Genomic DNA, 19349 nt, shown 5'->3' with positions numbered 1-19349 from the left:
CAAAGTAATGTCTGGTGTGGAGACATCATTTTTACTGCAGTCTGAGATGCAGATTGTTTTGTGACCCCGGAACTGTGTACAAAGTACGTACAAACATATGCTAGCTACATGTACATGTAGATAACTATTGAGTGTATTGTAACAGCATGGAGGAAGGATTAGTGGTAACAGTAACACACTGAATGTGTGGCATGTTAACGTGTGAAAACAAAAGTAAATATTTGTTTTGAGCACTCGGGGCCTGCCGCCTGTTAGTTTCTCTTGTGTCATGATCATGGACAAAAGCCCAGATCAGAAGTTAAGGTTTGCACACCGCACTAATCATGCTAATAAAAGTACTAAAGATGGGGGAGATAACACGGCGGTGGTAAATGGCTGGGCGCGGGCCAAATCCACGGAACGGTGTCAACCACCAGAATTTGGCCACTTAGACTTAATATCATGCAATCATTCGTGTTCAGCTGCTGCGACAGAAGGTACAGCCATGAAGAAAATCCGGGGAAATCAAAACAAAAAGAGTGACCACCGTGATTACGGGAGCCAGCAGCAGCCACCGGCCTCGCCGATTGTCACGACCGGGCTCGCCACGGGTCGTGTCCCCGGTGACTTTGATGCCTACCCGTACCTTCCCTCCTCCACTGATGTACCCACCAATGTGCCGGCCTACTACAGCCAGGATTCTCCGATGCTCAACAACACCACCGATCATGAAGATGAGCCGTTGTTGGACTTGGCTAGTTCCGGAACCGACGTCGACCACTGCCATGCTGCGTCGTCTGGTAGTGGGCCAGACAACACCTCCAACCGAAGAGCGCAGAAACAGTTGATGTTCGCAACAGTCGTCTGTTTTTTGTTTATGGTTGGGGAACTTGTAGGTATGCTTAATAGTCCGAGTAACTTGGACCCAACTTATCGCCTTTTTTAACATTTGGACATGGTCTGGCGGCTATCGCCAGACCATGTCCAAATGTTAAAAAAGGCGATAAGTTGGGTCCAAGTTACTTGGACTAGTATGCTTAATAATGAGTATTCTCCTTTATACACATCATTATTATTAGCAGAACATTAGTAAATATCCTAAGCAAACATCACATGGCTAGAGTATAGTGGTGTTCCCTAACGTGGCACAGTTGACAAATGCTTGAACAAATCTCAGAAAATCCCACATTAACATTAAGAATTTCTGTAAAGTTGATAAATTCTGATAAATCATTATTATCTCCACTCACATTATGCAACAGCAAGTTTGTTTGCACTTCTAAAAACAATCGGAAAAATCATGCTAAAATAGAATTTCTCTGGAACTTTGTAGCGGGCACGTAAACTCAAGATTTATGAACGGGAATGTTTAGAGATCATGGAGATTGATGAAATTTCGCTTTCTGTGAAATTTGAGGTGACAATTTTGCTTTAACAAGGCACGAGAGACAAACAATCAAAGTGCGCCACATTGGGGGCCGCGCCACTTTAGGGTACAACGACAGTAGACAGAAGCAATGTACCTTGTACAGCACTTCTATCCAATGAGCTGTTTTTGCTCAGGAAATGTTTTTTTCATCAGAAGCCATACTCATTTGTTTCATCTTACAGTGTTGACAATTTTGTCAGTCACATTTTTTGAATGATTCATACACGACAGAAGTCCTGGAGACATTTCTTGAATACCACAATTAATATTGTCATTCCATACACCATTTACATGCTTTATTTGATTTCAAATGTTGTACTTCATAATGCACAAGGTTTCACCAATTTAAAATTGTTTTACACATATGGTAATTAGGCAGAATTAGGGCGATCGTGTAGTGTAGGGCCCGGTTCCTATAAGGGAACAAAATCCACTTTAAAATTATTGGACCTACCAAACTAGTTGGCGACATTCTTAATAAAGAGGTATGTCATAGATAGAGGGCAGGGTTTTGATTTTTTGAGGGAAATTTGGGGGTAAAATGACGATGACAGCGCGACGACAACACGCGACCCGAAAATAAAGATCGCGATCACTGCGCGGTGTACCGTGAGCGCGCACGGCGCGCTGAATCGCAAGGCACAAACCGCGCAGCTGCATATTCAGCCACGTATTCATAAAGTACAGAGGCCAATAAACATATATTTAATGCAGATTTTAGCAAAGGGTGTACCTAAAATGAAGGACACCAGAATTATGTTTGACGGTCAGTTATTGAGGACTAGCGGTTGCCAATGAATTATTTTGGTTTCAGATCTAAGACAGCTGATACTTGTCCTGAGAAAATTCATATTAAAAATAGCACTTTGCAGTTGTGCATGTACAACATTAAACCCAACTTTGCGACAAATTGTACCAAACAGTATAGGAGAAGCAGTCAAATTGCCGATGTGGTGGCCTGCCTACACTCTATTTTGGTTTCAGCAGCATGAGATGGATCAGTCACTAACCAATCACAATACAAAATGGTCTTTCACTGAAAAATTCACACATTTTTGATATTTAATTCAGATTTTAGAAAAAAATGTACTGAAAATGCAACACGTCAGAATTACGTTTGATGGTTTGTTTATTATTGAGGACTAGAGGTTGCTTATAAATTATTTTGGTTTCAGATCTAGGACAGCTATGAATTACATGTACATGATACTCGTCCTGAGAAAATTCCTACTAAACATAGCATTTTGCGGTTGTTCAACATTAAACTTAACTTTGCGACAAAGTGTACCGAACAGTATAGGAGAAGCAGTCAAATTGCCGGTGACATCTTAAAGAGTGGTGGCCCGCCTACACTCTGTTTTGGTTTCAGAGGTATGAGGATGATCTTCAACCAAATATTTGAATAGGATTTTGTCGGTTGGTATATTTGGGGGAACCAAAAAAATATGCACGTACTCACATGACTGTGATGGTACTTTACCGTACATTTCGGCACTTTATTGTCAGGTGCAACTTTTTTGTCATTGGTAACTTCTTTGTCGACGGCAGTTATTTTTCCCATCCTTTTAACGGCCCTTGACAGTTAAAAAATACTGCAAAACGCTCCAGTGGCCCATATCAATCGCCGCATTTTAATTTTTACTTGCCAGCTTCTGCGCACAGCTTTTGACTGGCGCGGCACGTAGTTACAGGAGGCATTTTCGAATATCCCAATATACGGTCAAACACAGTTTCAAGTAATCGAATACTAAATTATTCGAATATCAACAGCCCGATAGCTGTGTGGATAAATTCCCCATCCTCAGCACTTCACTGTTGACAATATCAGTGTTACCTTGTCCACCTCGGTGAACATCGATTATTCTTAAAGTTCTCCACATCAGGAACTCACACTGGACAACTTCTTGCTATACTCTGGAGCTAATCTATTTATTGCTACATTCTCATATTCTGGAGCTATACAAAATGTTGTGCACTCTCTGGTGCCTCAATCAAGATTTCAATTTCCTTCCTTACTTTTTATATGTCCCTAAACCATTGTTAGATATCAGCCCCACCCTCGGTGGAGGTGTGACCACAACTTCTCCTTGAATAAGTTTTCCAACTCTTCTTGAGGGTAAAACCACATCCTTAACTTGGATATTTATTGACCACAACATAATGTCCTCTACCACCCACCTTATTCTTCCTAGAATCCCAACACTGGCCAAAGTGGCCTTGCTATGGCTTATCAACCTATCTCAGGTTAATATGTACTTACATCACAATCAGTATTACATCAGCAGTTCCTCATTTATATGCAATCAACTGGTTACATAATATCAGTTTATCTTTGCCTTCAGTTATGTACTTAATGTACTGCCACATACTTTGTTCTTTTCCCACGATATATGTGTGTGTGTGTGTGTTGGGTGTACAGGCATTACATTCACTGTGTGGACTTCCGAACAAAAGATGTCCACATAAACCAGGTAGAGGAGACACTGTGCGGACTTGGGCAAGTCCACACAGTGTTTCCCCATTTCTGGAAAACAGGTTTAGAGGCATTTTTGGGTTAGGTTTATCCGTAGCAGAATGAAGAGAAACACTAAAGGGAATCATAGAAAAAAAATTGGGTTGAAAGAGTTTTCACAGTTTGAGAAAAATAAGTTTTTTCACTGGTTTTTCTTAACTACACGAAAGCAATGGAAAGTCCACACTTGGTATGTAACATAAACTTGTGTGTGTGTGTGTAAGAATAATGTGCAGAATTAATCTTGCTCATCTAAATTGCCCGATTCAAATGTCATTGACTGCTTTAACATTGGTAAGGGTTAAACCTTTCCTGGTGTATAATTTCATCAAATGTCAAACACATTCAAAACTGTAATCAATTTTCCTGACATTTTGAAATTTGGCGCAGTATTGTTTAACTGTGAAGGAAGGACTTTAACCTACTAAAAGGATAAAAACAATGAACCCCTGTCAACAATAAAAAGTTACCGCCGACCAAAAAAGTGGCACCTGACAATAAAACGTTGCAAGTTTATGATAAGGATAAGGATAATATATTTATTGGCAACCGTTAGGTTGGATTACATAATACACAAATTTTACATAAATTTATAACAGCTTAAAATACACATTAAAGAGATTAACAGATGCCAAATTCCACGAACAATGATCCCAAGCTAAAACATAAGAAAATAAGCAGATCAAAAAAAAGGAGATTGCGTTAAAAAACTACCGGTTATTTTCAGGATATAAAAATTCATTTCAAAATTAAGTGCAATTATCTTAAAACTCATTTAATGAAGCTACTGATAAAAAGCTACTGATTAATAAGGTACAATGGGATATGAGAATTTTCAGGCCTATCTGTGCGGGTTCTGATTACGTATACACATATTTTACATATAATTATAACGGCTTAAAATACACACACAAAAATTACCAGATACAAAATACCACAACAATAAAGTAAACGTTACAGTCTATGTGCATTGTTTTTGTTTTCAAAAAATCTAGTTTAAAATAAAAAAAATAAAAATTAAAGGCTAGGAAAAAACATTTAACAAAAAATTTAAAAAACTGATTTAAATTAAAAAAATCTAGTTCAGATAAAAACATTGATTTTATTTACAAATAAATCTAAATTTAAGTAATATTTTTTTTAATGAAAAAACATTCAACGTTTGATAGTGGTATAAATAAGTAAAACGTTTAATAAAACCTTCTTTATCATTAGGAATATTTGTTTCTACCTCCAGGGGGTTGGATCTCAGGGAGTTTGGCCATCATGACAGACGCGGCTCATCTGCTTAGTGACTTCACCAGCTTCCTGATCAGCTTATTTGCTCTGTGGATAGCACGGCGGCCTCCTACGGCCAAAATGTCTTTCGGTTACTTCAGGGCTGGTAAGTAACAGAGTATGGTTTCTATGCACGAAGAGTAGATGGCGGTTCGTGACAACTTTCAAGAACCCCCATGGCATGGGTCTATGCGTACTGGTTCGTGTGTGTATGGTGCGGAGTACACACGATTCTGAAACTGCACGAGCTAGAAGCATCTTCACGTGAGTGCCAGGGTTCGTCAGCAATGTGGCCCCCGGACATCCTTGTTAGTTGGTCCCTGTGGTCCCTGGTCCCTGCTGCCACTGGTCCCCGGTGTCTTTGATCCCTGGTATTCCACGTACATGTATGTTCCAATCCCATTGCCCGTGTGGACATTTAGATTCATGTGGGGGGGGGGAGTTGCATCTAATGAGGGCACATGGCAACGTGAAAATTGTGACATAAACAATGACACTTCATTGATACCCTCCATAAATCTGCCAAATTTTAACCCGATAAACTTTAATAAGCGATGTCTAAACATCCTCTCTACACTTGAGCAAGATTTTTCAAAACATTAATAGCTTCTGAAAGTCATGAGATTCCCAAGAAAACCTTACTTTTTGTTGATATTAATTTATAAAACGGTATACCGATTGTAATTATTAACATTTACTACTGATTTGCAATGCGCTAAAAAAATGCAAGGAAAATTGAAATTTTCAGAAGAATTTCGAAATATCAACAGTGAAAACTGGCAGAGCAAGAGTTCATTGTGACCTGGGGTGAATATGAATTATTCATAAGAAGCTCAACAGTAGAACCATTAGGATGGATGAAGGTCAAAGTTTCGTGCGTGTCATAAACAAGATCACGATTATGTAAATAAGCACTTTTTCACACATGCCCAAAACTAAATGTCCCTTGGGAACATACATGATTCTTGGTCATCCTTTGACCTTGGTCCACTGATGTCTTAGTTGCCTGGTCCACTGGTTTCCCCAGGCCCCCTGCTGTCACTGGTCCTCTGCTTTCCCCTTTTCCTATGACGCCAAATAGATCCTTGTGGGATTCTGAGCAGGGTAGCCCACAGAAAATCAGGATGCTGTGGCTAGTATCTCTAATATATAGTGTAATAAATAATGTGTTATTTTATTGTCGTTTCTCAGAGATCCTTGGTGCGGTGGTCAGCGTACTTATGATATGGGTCGCTACCGGTATCCTGGTCTACCTTGCTGTTCAACGCGTTATCACGCAGAAGTTTGACATCGACGGTACGGTTATGCTCATCACTGCCGGCTGCGGACTTGGCATAAATATTCTGTACGTACATGTAATTCTTAATGATTTACATTAATCATGTGGTAGCCATAATGCATCTGCATGGACAGTGTGGGCACCTCCTGTCATTTACACAGTCCACAAAACATCGCTTAAAATTTGGGTTGTTTCGGCGAGAAACAACCCATCTTGGCAAAAGAAGGTTTTCTGTTTTGTCTTTTGTTTTTTGTTTTTGGATTTTTTTTTTGCCTCTGTAATCCATTAGCTAATTTGGGCGTGGACCATCTGTTGATTCATGCCATAACTTACACCTGCGCACTAGTAACAATAACGCGTGAACGCCTCTTGTCAAATGCTGGTCAAAACGTCATCACAAAACGACTTAATCCTGACTACGATTGCGGACTGTTGGTAACCAGCCATAGAACCTTGCCAGCACTTTCTGAAAAACGAAATTCCCTCAATTAATTCCCCTGATATTTCCAAGAGAAATTTTCAAAATTTATGAGAGAAATATTTTCACCTCAACGAGGCTGCTGGGAAGTTGGAAGGTCATGATGTAGCACAGCCAGTTTTTATAGTCTGGAGAGGTGTGTAATATTCACACTGCATAAACACTAAAAAAGCCACCATAGCCAGTCAGTCAATGGATGCGACTTGGACGTATGGCACAACTCACAAGATATGCCAAACTGGCGAAAACCTTTCCCTTCTGGGTCACACTTTTCCCAGATTTTGTTCGCATTTTTCCCAAATCTCCTGACTTTTCCCTGACTGAAAATATGGAAACTCAAATTCAAGGTTTTCCCTGAATTTAAAAGTGGCTGGGAACCCTGATTTACTTTTTTTAAGTTCTGGCATTTACGGCATGTATCCTTCATTCAAAATAGTTTTGAAATGACTCCATCGCTGCTGTTAATCAAGCAGAAAAGGTGTATGCGTGTTTGGGTACTTACATCGTGATACCGGGATAACAATAAGAACAAGGCAGTAGCCCGCAAGGCAGTCGTTAGAAATTTCAGTGCCCACATATGAAAAGCTGTGGAGATTGCGATTTCGACAAAGGAGAACAATATTGAGGAAGTAAAGGTGGACAATAGCGGTACCATGTAACTACCGACGTGAAGCGGGTCGGGTTAAGCGTCATTCAGTTTATTGAAGCTGGTTTTAAGTTGCTTTTCTTTGGCTCAATGCTCAAACAGAGTTGAAAAGGGACTCTTTTCTGTTTTGTTATGAAGCCCTTAGAATATTACATGCACTTCCTGTTTCGATTGCCGTACAAAGCATGTTGCTACCAGATGTGGAAACTTTATCTAAGAATTGTCCACTCTCAAAGAGAAACCCTTCCGGAAAGATGCGAAAAAGCAAATGTATCTTCTTTTTATATGACGCCACCAAACTGTACATACTATTATCTCTACACATATTCAATAGCCAGATTATGGATGCTTGATATTTGCACTGCCTGTTACCTTTTGTTAATTCTTGAGGGGGGAAAATAAGATAACAGGGGGGGGGGGGGGAGGAATGATATAACAGGGGGGGGGGAGGAATGAGATAACAGGGGGGGGGGGGAATGAGATAACAGGTCACGAGCACCCCACTAAAATAATTATCTTCTACAAGTTGGACTTTGCCCTCGTATATGTAAGGTGTGCTTCATAGATTTTTATCACAGTTTCAATACTGTACAAATATTACTACCAGTGTAGTTTCTTCTTGACTTTAGCATTCAGGTAGAATTAGAAAATAAATGGCATATGTACAGTACTCATGTCTTCATGGCAAGTACCATTTGGTAGTGGTGTTCTTAAGCCCTTAAGCACGGGTTATAATTGGGACATTCCTCCACACATAGAGCAAGTGGCCCGCATGACTGCACAGCCTTTGTGTGGTAGCGGGACTGCACAAAAGCAGCAGCTGTGGAACTACCCACTAGCCTTGTGCCGCAGCATACCACAGCTGGCAACTGCATTCCAATGAGGATTAGCAGTGGAAATATATAGAGTATTAGTACTTTTGGTTATGAAATACAAATTTTGTTGCCAATGCATTGCAGAGTCTAATTCTATCCCCCAAAATAAGAAAACCATGCAAAAAAATCGCAGAAAAAATCCCCCCTCAGCCAAAGCTTGATTGGCTTCTGATCTGTTTAGCATTTAAAGCTATTTGAAATCCTTTTTCTACAGAACATTAATCTTGGGAAGTCAAATATCTAACATACTATGAATGAGTGCATGAGCGGTTGATTTTTTTTTCAATGTGTGTTATAATTAGATCCATGAGCAAAAAAAGAGGAAATTTTACATGATACCAAACTAAACATTCGTGAAACAATCATTAGTGTTTGTGTCTCTAAGCTGAGCCTTTCATCTGTTTAATCCGCTCCGTTCACAGGTACCCCCTCACCGGCAAAGAAAGTACAGTTTGGGGTGACCGAACAACGCCTGACTGCAGTATTTTGCTGCGAAGCGTGGCCACTGCGTGTACATAGTACAAATCCCCTGGTGTACGTGCGTCACACACAAGGAACGGTGCGCGCGCGTCAACCAGCGAAATGTATGTGTCCGCCCATGGGACGTTGTTGCTAGGTAAAAAAGGCGCCCTCTCTTGTTGGCGCATGGAGCCCATACTCAATAGTTATGAGAACCTTGTCTGCCATTTTAGCTTATTGGTGTAACAGGTTGGATTTCCCATTTGATATGGTTTCATTCGGTGCATTAAAACTCCTGTGCTCAGTGACAAGCTGTAGAGTGTTACCCTACATGTCAAAAACTAGCAGGGACAGATTTTACGGTAGCGGGACGGCAAAAGGAGGCCGGCTCTCTATTTAAAGAGGACGACTGTATTTATAAAATGACACTAATAACAATGCTCTATACACAAGTTTTCTTCTGTGGGACTTGAACAGGGAAGACCACCACAAATTTGGGGCATATATTCTCTCTATTTTGTAGGGAGCATGGCTCCGGCCATGCTCCAAATTTATATCATTTTGGAAGGTTAGTATTATAGATTCGTCCCTGTGAGTACTTTAGTGTATAATGTGATCTTTTTGTGAGAATATCATTTTGAGGCCGGATGATTCACGTCTGTAATTTGTAACATATGTAGCCAGCCGTGTGTTGACATTAGACCTTTATCGTTCTATTTTATTGTGCCTTACATTTATCATGGATTATTGCGTTGTGTAAAGAATATTATCATCTTGACTCTTGTGTAGAAATAATGTAAATACAAGTTCGGTAAGCTCATCTCATTGTCGTCGTCATGACATAGGTTCATAGTGTTACTGGCATATATTTTTAGTGGAACACTCGTCCTCTTTAAATAGAGGGCCGGCCTCCTTTTGCCGTCCCGCTACATTACTAAATCGGCAAACTGCCCTCATTGGTACAATTGACCATTTTGAAATGGCTGCTACACAAGCTTTACCTGTATAATTAGTGGTACACTATCTGCCAAACCACTTCAATAGGCTCTGACAGTTGTACAGTTGAATCCATGGGGATTTGTGGCAGTTGGAGAGCAGCCTGTACACAAACTGTCAAGAGCGGTGAGGGTTAGAGATTTTGACAGACTGTTAAGAGGTGTCATGGAGACAAAAAAAGTGTGGGCATTGTGCTTGAAAGCAGAAGTTTACAAAAGTCTAACCTAATGATAAATATGAAAAAAGTAAGACTGCTGCAAACTGCTGACTGACTGGATGGACCTGAAATATATAAATCTAAAAATTAATGTGGCCTGACGTTGCGAACTTAGCAAGTTCTTCTTCAGAGGCTAAAATAGAAATTTCTGTTTTAGCCTCTGAAGAAGAACTTGCTAAGTTCGCAACGTCAGGCCACATTAATCTAATGATAAATAAACACAAAATGCCCACAATCCAGTTTGACTGGGATATGTCCAATGATCACATCATTTTTTAATTGATTATTATTTACCCTAACGTACCTGAATCCATCAAAATCCACACCCCTGTTTCGGGGGATTTCGGCGGATTCAGGATACCTCCGCATTGAAAAAGTTGGGGGATTTTGATGGATTCAGGACATGAAGCCTAGGGATACTGCAGGATTTTGATGGATTCAGGATACCTCCATGTTGAGCAGTTGGGGGACTTTTGGTGGATTCAGGATCTCAACAGATTTACTCCCAGCTAACTGGTGGATTCTGATGAACTCACTGGCCACCAAGTTTTTCTCGCATGGCAAAATTGATGGATTTTGGCGGATTCAGGATACTTTCTAGTAAATATACCCAAGGGGTTAGGGTTAACAGATGAAATACACCTCAGTATTGAGAGATGAGTCATTTGGTGTTTTAGCTGCTGAAGGTTCATTATTACCATAACTGATGGGTTTTTTTTACTCACAGACTAGCAGTAGTACTCCACTTCTCAGGCCACACCCACAGCCACGGTGGCCTGGGCCATGGCCACAGTCACGGTGGTGGCCATGACCATGAAGACGATGACGATGACAGTCATGGCCACGGTCACAGTCACAACTCCGACAGGCCAGAGGACAAGGAAGAAGGCCGTCCGCACAGCATCCAAGCAGACTCCATTAATTATGAAGAGTCCGAGCCGTTGCTGGCCGCGGAAGCCAACGGCACCCTGCCGCAGGTCCGAGCCGTGAAGCGCAAGCATCACAAGCACAAGAAGTCGCAAGGGAACATGAACGTGAGGGCAGCCTTCATCCACATCCTTGGGGACCTCATCCAGAGCGTAGGAGTTTGCATCGCTGCCGTAATCATTATAGTCAAGGTGAGGCTTGTTGCTATGGCAATAGTGCTGTAGTCAGGTCCATCACAAGTCCGATCACAAGTCCATTCACTGGGCCCAAATTTGCACAAATTTGCTTAGCAAAAAGCTTTTTACCAGCCAAATCTCCATGTGATTTTCTTGCTAAGCAAACAACAGCTGAATACTAATCATGAGCAATATACATCACAAGGAGTTTGGGCTGGTAACCTGCTTTTATAAGCCAGACTTTTTTTGTGCTAAGCAAATTTTTGTGCTTAGCAGCGCCGTGAAATTGGCCACAAGTCACAAGTCTGGTCGCAAGTAACGGGAATGTCAAGAACAAAGGAATGTCTTTTCACAAGTCATTTGAATACCTTGTGACTTGTCTTAGGATAGGATGACCTGTGATGGACTTGTAATGGACTTAGCTACACCACTGCTTGGAAGCATTTCATGAATCATTTGTAATGATAACAGGAAAATAATAAAGGAATGTTTCCACATGGACTAAGTGGGCATACTATTGTCAATACTTGGTGCATGGTTGGTTCTTCTCCTAAATACTGCACAGTGGATTTTTAACAGGAGGCCAGGAACACCGGGGCAAACTCCTTCTCTTAGCGATAAGTGTCCCTGGGTTTTTGAGGAATAATTAATTAGCCATAATTCCCAAACCCTTTGACCTATAGTCATGAAATTTCTTGGGTATGTTTATGATGAGTTGCTCTATGCATGTACGGAGTTTCAAAATTTTCCGTCACTCGATGGCCGAGATCTTAGGGGGGAGGGGGCGGAATCCGCCCCCACCGGCTGAGAGATTGTCAAAATAACCCGGCTCTTTTAGGGTTAAGTTAACTCGTCTAGAGACAACTTGGCAGATACCTTTGGCAGAGTTTGGGACAGAGTGAAAGGGACATCCCCAGCACAGTACCTACGTACTCTCTTGAGCCAAATTACAAAAGGGGAGTTTTGAGGTTTTTACCGACCCGTTTTTGTGTAGATGCTTATTCAAGTCGTTCTCCATGCCTCTGAAACTCACGAAAAAAAACCCTTTAAACCAGGAGTTTGGACTTTAGAACAGCATCCACGATCCACCAAGGAGAGACTGGAAGCGAGAATAAAATCAGGCATGTTAATCCAACTCAGACACAACTCCCCCCCCCCCCCCCCCCCCCCCCCCCCCCCCCCCCCCCCCCCCCCCCCCCCCCCGGATATCCATGAGGGGTTGTCCCTTGAAAAGTACGACGATTCCCCTTCTCTGGCTGCCAGGTGCATAGGGAAAGTTTCGCTCGTACCCTCTGTTTGGATAGATTTGGCGTGACCTGTGTCCTGCATGTCATCGCGGCCACGAAAAAAACCCTTAAAACCAGGAGTTTGTGCCACCAAGGAGAGACTGAAGCGAGACTAAATTCGGGCATGTTAATCCAACTCGGATGCAATCCAACTCGGATGCAACTCCCCCCGGATATCCATGAGGGGTTGTCCCTTGAAAAATACGACGATTCCCCTTTCCTGGCTACCTACCAGGTGCGGAGGGAAAGTGGATCACAAGTCACGTGATATAACTGAACCCTGCTGCAGTGAGTGTTAAGGGCTCCGTTTGCATTGGGCGTGCCACTCTTATATTAGTTGTTGTATATACCCTCAAAAACCAATTCTTTCGATCGACTCAATAAAATGATGTCAACTCTTTTGCCTCGATTCGGTTAATACATCATTTCAAATTGTTCTGATTTCAAGTTTTTGCCACTGTTTTTAACTATGTACTAATTAAATCCAATCATTTAGAATGTACTTAATACATTTTGAGGCAAAGCCCACTTGCCTTAATTTTGTAAAGTTTTTTCAACGGCTTCACGTCCCATCCAAAGGACGAAGCAATAATAGTCAAGTGCCTTGCTTAAGGGCACAAGTGTCCAGACCTGGGCTCGAACCCACATTCTGCTGCCTCTGAAACACCAGAGCATGAGTCAACGATGACCAAAAGAACAAAAAAAGAAAAGATTGACAGATATTTGAAAAGCAGTTACCACCGTGCGCTTGGCGCCCATGTGAAGACAGAATAGAATCAGATGAATATTGATACATTAGTTTTTATTTACGTACAAATATAAGTTGTGTGTTCTCCACGCCAAACGTGCATGAACCCGTGTGCACCAGTGTCAAAAGCATTTGAGCTCTCGCGAGCATGCATGCCCACGGTGATCAAGGGAAACATGGGCCAAGTTCGGGCAAGGACCATTAGTCGACTAGTGGTTGATTTGTGACGTACCTTACGCCTGCGCACTGATAGCAACGTGCGAACGTCTCTAGTCAAACGCTGGTCAAAATGTCGTCGCAAAACTTTTGGATCCTGGCTCTCTGCTAGCGTTATGAATGCGCGCAGCTATTGGTTACCAGCGAAGCAACCAACCCCAGTAGGCTGGTTCCAAATAGTCGACTAGCGTAGTCAACCACCGTCGACTAGACAGAGTTCGGGCAAACGTTAGTTAACCATTGGTCAACTATAGTCCTTGCGCGAACCTGGCCCAAGCTGCACACGACCCCTTCAAGTGTGCTCTCTGCCGTAAATTTACTGACAAACTTTTTGAGAATTAATTTCTCTTTGTTTCTTTCTCCTTTAGCCAACTTGGAAGATTGCGGACCCTATCTGCACTTTTGTCTTCTCAATTCTGGTTTTGATAACCACCATCTTGATTCTGCGGGACGCAATCCAGGTTCTAATGGAAGGTATACCTGCGATATCTTTCTTGTGTGTACTTGAACATGGTTCCTTATGGGGTAGAAAACACAATAGAGCAATAGACCCCGCAAGGAAGTCTATAGAAATCTAGCTGCCCCGTAACGGAAATGCTATGGAGTTTTATAACATGTCACCCACAGATTCTGTGTCTTGATTGGCCGAGAGCGAGTCACATGGTACTTTCAGTGCACGACCAAAAGTACTATAACCGTAGCAACCAAAGTACTATACCATTAGCAACCAAAGTACCAAACCATAGCGCAGTATTTGTGTGTAATGCATGCTGGTGTGCGTGCTGAGCATTGTGCGTAGCGCGTATTGTTCCCAAGAGAGCGCGCCACAGAGTTGGGTTCAAACATTTTGTGAAGGGGTGGTTTGGAATAGAGACATACATTTCCCACCAATTTTGTATTGAAATTGAATTTTATTTTAACCGTGTTCAGATTGAAATAATTTAAAATATTAAAACCAAGCAGAATCTGTGGGTGAAGTGTTATAAAACAAATATTGAATGCTTCATCTCGTGGTAAAGTAAAACTAGCCTCCTTTGATGATCCACGGAGCATTCTACTTTCCCTCGGCTTCGCCTCGTGAAAAATAGAATGTCCATGGATCACCTCGGGAGGCTAGTTTTACTACACCACTCGAAGCATTCAATATTTGTATACTAGATTTCAGAAGGAACAAAGGAGAACAAAATCAGGGAAACACAGGTCTTTCCCACAAGTATATGTATGTAAGCAGGGTTCGACTTTAGCGGTAGCCCGCTAGCCAAATGCTAGTCAAAACAGCGGCGGGCTAGTCAAACTATTCCTTGAGTAGCCCGGCTGGTGAGTCAAAAATTTATTGAGCTACGGCAAAGATGAAAGGGCAGGAAGAAATAAATCATTAACTTCAGAGAGCAAACCTAAATCCATTTGTGTTAGATTTTATCAACGGTTTCGGTTATAAATGATTAGATCGGTTTCTTAAAAACACCGACAAGATTGCCTCAGGATACATGTTTTAGATGTATGCACATTGTTGTTTGTGAGACACTCTGTAAAAGAAAAACATGCGGGCTAGTGAAAATGCTGGTGAAAAAAAAAGTTAAGGTCGAAACCTGATGTAAGGCCGTGTGTGTATGGCCGTGAGTGTTTATGATGTAAATCGAGGACACACACATGTGAAGCACCATCAAGTAATCGAGGACAGGAGTCAAATTGAGGACGACCTCGATTAGAAAACGTGCAGAAAACCAATGGGAGCTGTTGCAGAAAAGTAGAAACAGAAGGTCGATGAAGAAGCACAATAGAGAATCCTCGATTCACACCATAAACAAACCTGTCCAGCCCGTGCGTGTGTGTCAGAAGACGGAAATTGTCAAAGAAATAGTTTAATTAACTTTTCAGAATGTAAAATTTTTAACAAAAGCAAAAAAAATCTTTAAACGATTAACAACCAAGGTGCATTTACAAAATGTTGGGCATTATACAACCCCAAGAGTGGTATAACTTTTTTGGCTAAATTTCAAAAAGCAGCGAAAGCATTAGGTACTGAGTAAGGCCAAAAAAAAAAAAGTCTCCGGTTTCTGGTATGCGCGCATCGCCGCAGCCATGCCCGTCGGCAAAATGAAAAAAGTTTTTCTTTCCAATGAAAGATGATGTCTCAAAACCGCCAAACTCAATGGTTTGACTGGAATCCTGCTGTTGCACAATTTTAACCTGTTCAAATTGGGGTTACGATCGAGAATAAGCTTTATGTGGCCTCTCTGGACTCCCATATATTTGCACTAAGTTTAGTCGGGCACCATTTGCAGTCATCAGCCGACATTTGAAGAGAAAAAATGGTTAAAAAAATAATAAGAGCCGCGTCACCGCACCACTTTTTGGGCAAGCTCCATACCAGAAACCGGAGACTTTTTTTTGGCCTAAAGTGTGAATGGATCACTCAAATATGACAGTTCAATCCTTTGTTTCCATAGTAACAGGTGTACGCAGGCATATTGACCTCCAGTTTAATTTCTCGTTCCCATGGTTGCACTTGCAGGAGTACCCAGACATATTTGCAGAAGTACCCAGACATATTAACCTCCAGTTTTATTCTTGGTTTCCATGGGAACAGGCGTACCCAGGCATATCAACCTGAAAGACCTACACATGGACCTCAAAAGTTTACCTCATGTCAAAATGGCACACGGCCTCCACGTCTGGTCCCTGACTACCACCCAAGCTGCGATGGCTGTACATCTATGCATTGGTGAGTCCATTCATTGAATTTGAAAAAGACCAGGGTACCAGGCCCAAAGTTATAAATTGATGTAACCTCCATTGCCTTATACTTTAAGCTACAGTCCATCATTTGCGCATCGCGTCTAAAGACGCATCGTTGGAAATTTCCGTTAGCAGTAGTGTTTTTTATTCGGCGAAGGGCGCGCAAGCATTGACACGACGACGCACACGCGCGCACGGTTGCTATAATTCGTCGGATCAGTGCGCGACATCGCGTAGCTGCAATCGGCTCAGTGTCTCGAACGCTGAATTTGACCCAATTCAGAACATGATTCAGCAACTTTTGATTTGAAATCGAGCTCCAAGAATGTTGCTTTTCTCGAAATATACAGCTGAAGCTGAGCTGAAACTTCATCAGGTTAGTTGTTCAGCACCCTTTAGATTTTGAACACTTTTGTTGCTTCAAATGAACAAAATGCACAAATTACAAATGGCGGACTGTACCTTTAAAGTTGTGTGCCCCGGGCTCGTCAACAAATTCATAATATTTTTTCTCTCGATAAATTTTGAACTTATATGTTTATTCCAACAAAAAAGAAAACCATCCTTTTTAACTTTTTGGGGCATCCGCAACCCTTGGAAACAAACAGATCCGTATTGGAGTAGACTGGCTCCCGGTCCGTACATTATTGATACTGATTGTGGGGCGGGAACCAGCCAATCCAGAGAGAATGGAATTATTTTCTGGCCGCCAATAATTGGAAATGTGTAAAGTAATGATTCAATAACTAAACACGGGCCAATTTTTTTCGGTCATTCAAAGTTAATATTTGTTTATTGCTAACAAAAAAACAACTTCGAAAAGGAATCCTAGTTTGGGAAGATGAAACTCGAAAATAGCTCAGGAAATGCAACTTTAACACACAGTTGGGCGAACCATCAAAAACTTAGAAAACACATTCACTAAGACCAGTTTGTACCCATTGTGGAGTCTGTAGATAAGAAAACTGTAACTTAGGATATCCCAGGTAGCATTTCAACTCTGAAGAATCTTGCTATGTACTTGTGTGTCTTATTAAAAAAGTAACAAAACAAAACAAAAAAAGACACTTTTGGGAGACCTACAGTTTAAGTTAGTAGGTAGAATACTCTCAACACCTACTCAGGTTAATATGTTGTATGTGGGCAATTCCACGGTTACTCACGTTACATTTTTGATGTACTTTTGAGTTTCCTTGGGCTGTAATTACCTTACTGAAAAGGTTTAATAACTGTTATCCCCATGGTAGATAGAGTAGACCTAGACCTACCTAAGCACCAAAGATGACATCCAGAAAAATGTGTTATGAATGATAAACAAGACGCACAAAATCGGTTACATTTTCGTAACGTGAGTAATCAATTTTGTGCGTCTTGTTTATCATACATAAAAACACATTTTTTGGATGTCATCTGTGGTGCTTAGGTAGGTCTAGGTCTACTCTATCTACCATGGGGATAACAGTTATTAAACCTTTTCAGTAAGATAATTACAGCCCAAGGAAACTCAAAAGTACATCAAAAATGTAACGTGAGTAACCGTGGAATTGCCCATGTACATGACTGCATCTAACATGTTGCTTAATCTGATACCTTTGTGGTGTGCTTGACCGGCAGATCCCGGGGAAGATTCTGAGATGATTCTCCAGGAAGCCTCCCAGCTCGTCCGCACCAAGTACAACATAACCTTCTCCACCATCCAAGTCGAGCACTTCAAGCCCGAGGTGATGATGTACTGCGGACGATGCCAGGAACCCAAGCATTAACCCGAAGGTGCTGTTAAAACAATTGTCTGCCGCAGTGTTCACAGAGCTGTGGATGTGCTGCATAGATTACTGCGGCCAATTTCATGGCGTTGCTAAGCACAAAAAATGTGTGCTTAGCAAAAAAAAAAGCGGTTACCAGTTAAAATGTTATGCAAAGTATATTGCATATGACTGGTTCCATGCTGATATCTGCTTAGCACATTCGCCTCGTGAATTTGTTAAGCAATATTTTCAGCTTATGGCTCTGCATACCATTAGCCAAAATCTCCGCTTACTGTAGCAGACAATTCTGTGCTTACGGTAAGCGTATTTCCTGGGTAAGCAAGGAATTTTTGCTTTTGCATGCGTACATCCTGTAACTAAGGATTCTGTGCTTGCAGGGTTAGGCCCCCCCCAAAAAAAATATTTTGTCTCTGGTCAGACCAAAGTTCCAGAATTGACGCGGCCACGCGGCTTTTTTTTTTTTTTCTTCAAGCTTGCATTGTACAGACAAGGTAGGTACTATTTTGCTGTTTTGGTGTCCTCATGTACATTGGTGACCTCCATAATTTGCCTTGGTGCTTTCGATCATTTGCCTTGGTGCAATTTCCCATTTCTTGGTGCTCTTTGGTAAAAAAAATTGAGGAGGTGCGGAAATAGAGGGCGCTGTTGGAGCTACCGTGGAACATTTTTGAAAAAAAAAAGATCGACGCACATGATTTAAATCGACGTGCGCGCTGACCAGAGACTGACTTGTTTTTTTTTTGGCCTTCGCGCAGATTTTTTTTTTTTTTTCAGCTAGCGCTGTTAGCACAGAATGGTGATTGGGTAAGCATGGAATTTTGTGGTTAGCAGCGCCATAAAATTGAGCCTGATCTATGCACTGACAGGGCAGATGTGCGTCATTGCTCAAAGCATCCATTTTGTGTCCAACCCTTTGGAATGGCAATGTTGCAATTCTTCCAGCTCTGTACCGAACTTTGTGCTGCACTCTTGAAATTCATTTCACGTTTAAAAATTTTGCTAAAAAACAGTAAGCCAGCCAAATTTGCTAGATATGATTTAAACAATTTTTTGTTTTAATAAAATGAAACTCAGAGTTAATAAGTATATAAAAAAAGGATATATTATAATTAAAGCTCTTAAAATGAAGTATGAAGTTTTGATTTAATACTGAATGTCAAATGTCCGATGAGATTCCTTTTTTGATCAAAGTGCAATTTTGTCTTCCCTAAAAGATATGTGGAATTATTCTTTCCATTTTGATGCACAGTACCGTTCACTTTAAGTCAGTTATTAGATGACCAAGTTTGTAGTCTGTTTTAAGGAAGTTGTTCAGACAAAAAGTTATAGAACAAATTGCTACG

General features: G+C 41.3%; 1 protein-coding gene across 1 annotated transcript; it reads left to right on the top strand.

The window, feature by feature from the left end:
* Positions 1-109: 109 nt before the first annotated feature.
* LOC119746148 (zinc transporter 2-like) lies at positions 110-18392 on the top strand. Its single transcript, XM_038222954.1, has 7 exons — positions 110-875; positions 5158-5304; positions 6390-6543; positions 10876-11266; positions 13870-13975; positions 16092-16226; positions 17855-18392. Exons 1-7 carry the CDS (start codon positions 269-271, stop codon positions 18001-18003), a joined length of 1689 nt encoding a protein of 562 aa, XP_038078882.1. The 5' UTR covers positions 110-268; the 3' UTR covers positions 18004-18392.
* Positions 18393-19349: the final 957 nt, after the last annotated feature.

This window comes from Patiria miniata, unplaced genomic scaffold (genome assembly GCF_015706575.1).
Source record: "Patiria miniata isolate m_02_andy unplaced genomic scaffold, ASM1570657v1 HiC_scaffold_7, whole genome shotgun sequence".
Classification (NCBI taxonomy): Eukaryota; Metazoa; Echinodermata; class Asteroidea; order Valvatida; family Asterinidae; genus Patiria; species Patiria miniata.
Note: the sequence above shows the minus strand (reverse complement) of the source record. Positions and strands in the feature narration are given on the sequence as shown.

Bases quoted from the DNA above. Each gene is read 5' to 3' on its own strand.
- LOC119746148 (XM_038222954.1), top strand. From the start codon at position 269: ATGATCATGGACAAAAGCCCAGATCAGAAGTTAAGGTTTGCACACCGC. The intron at 11,267-13,869 runs GTGAGGCTTGTT...TTTCTCCTTTAG, and splicing joins CCGTAATCATTATAGTCAAG to CCAACTTGGAAGATTGCGGA. The intron at 13,976-16,091 runs GTATACCTGCGA...CCATGGGAACAG, and splicing joins AATCCAGGTTCTAATGGAAG to GCGTACCCAGGCATATCAAC.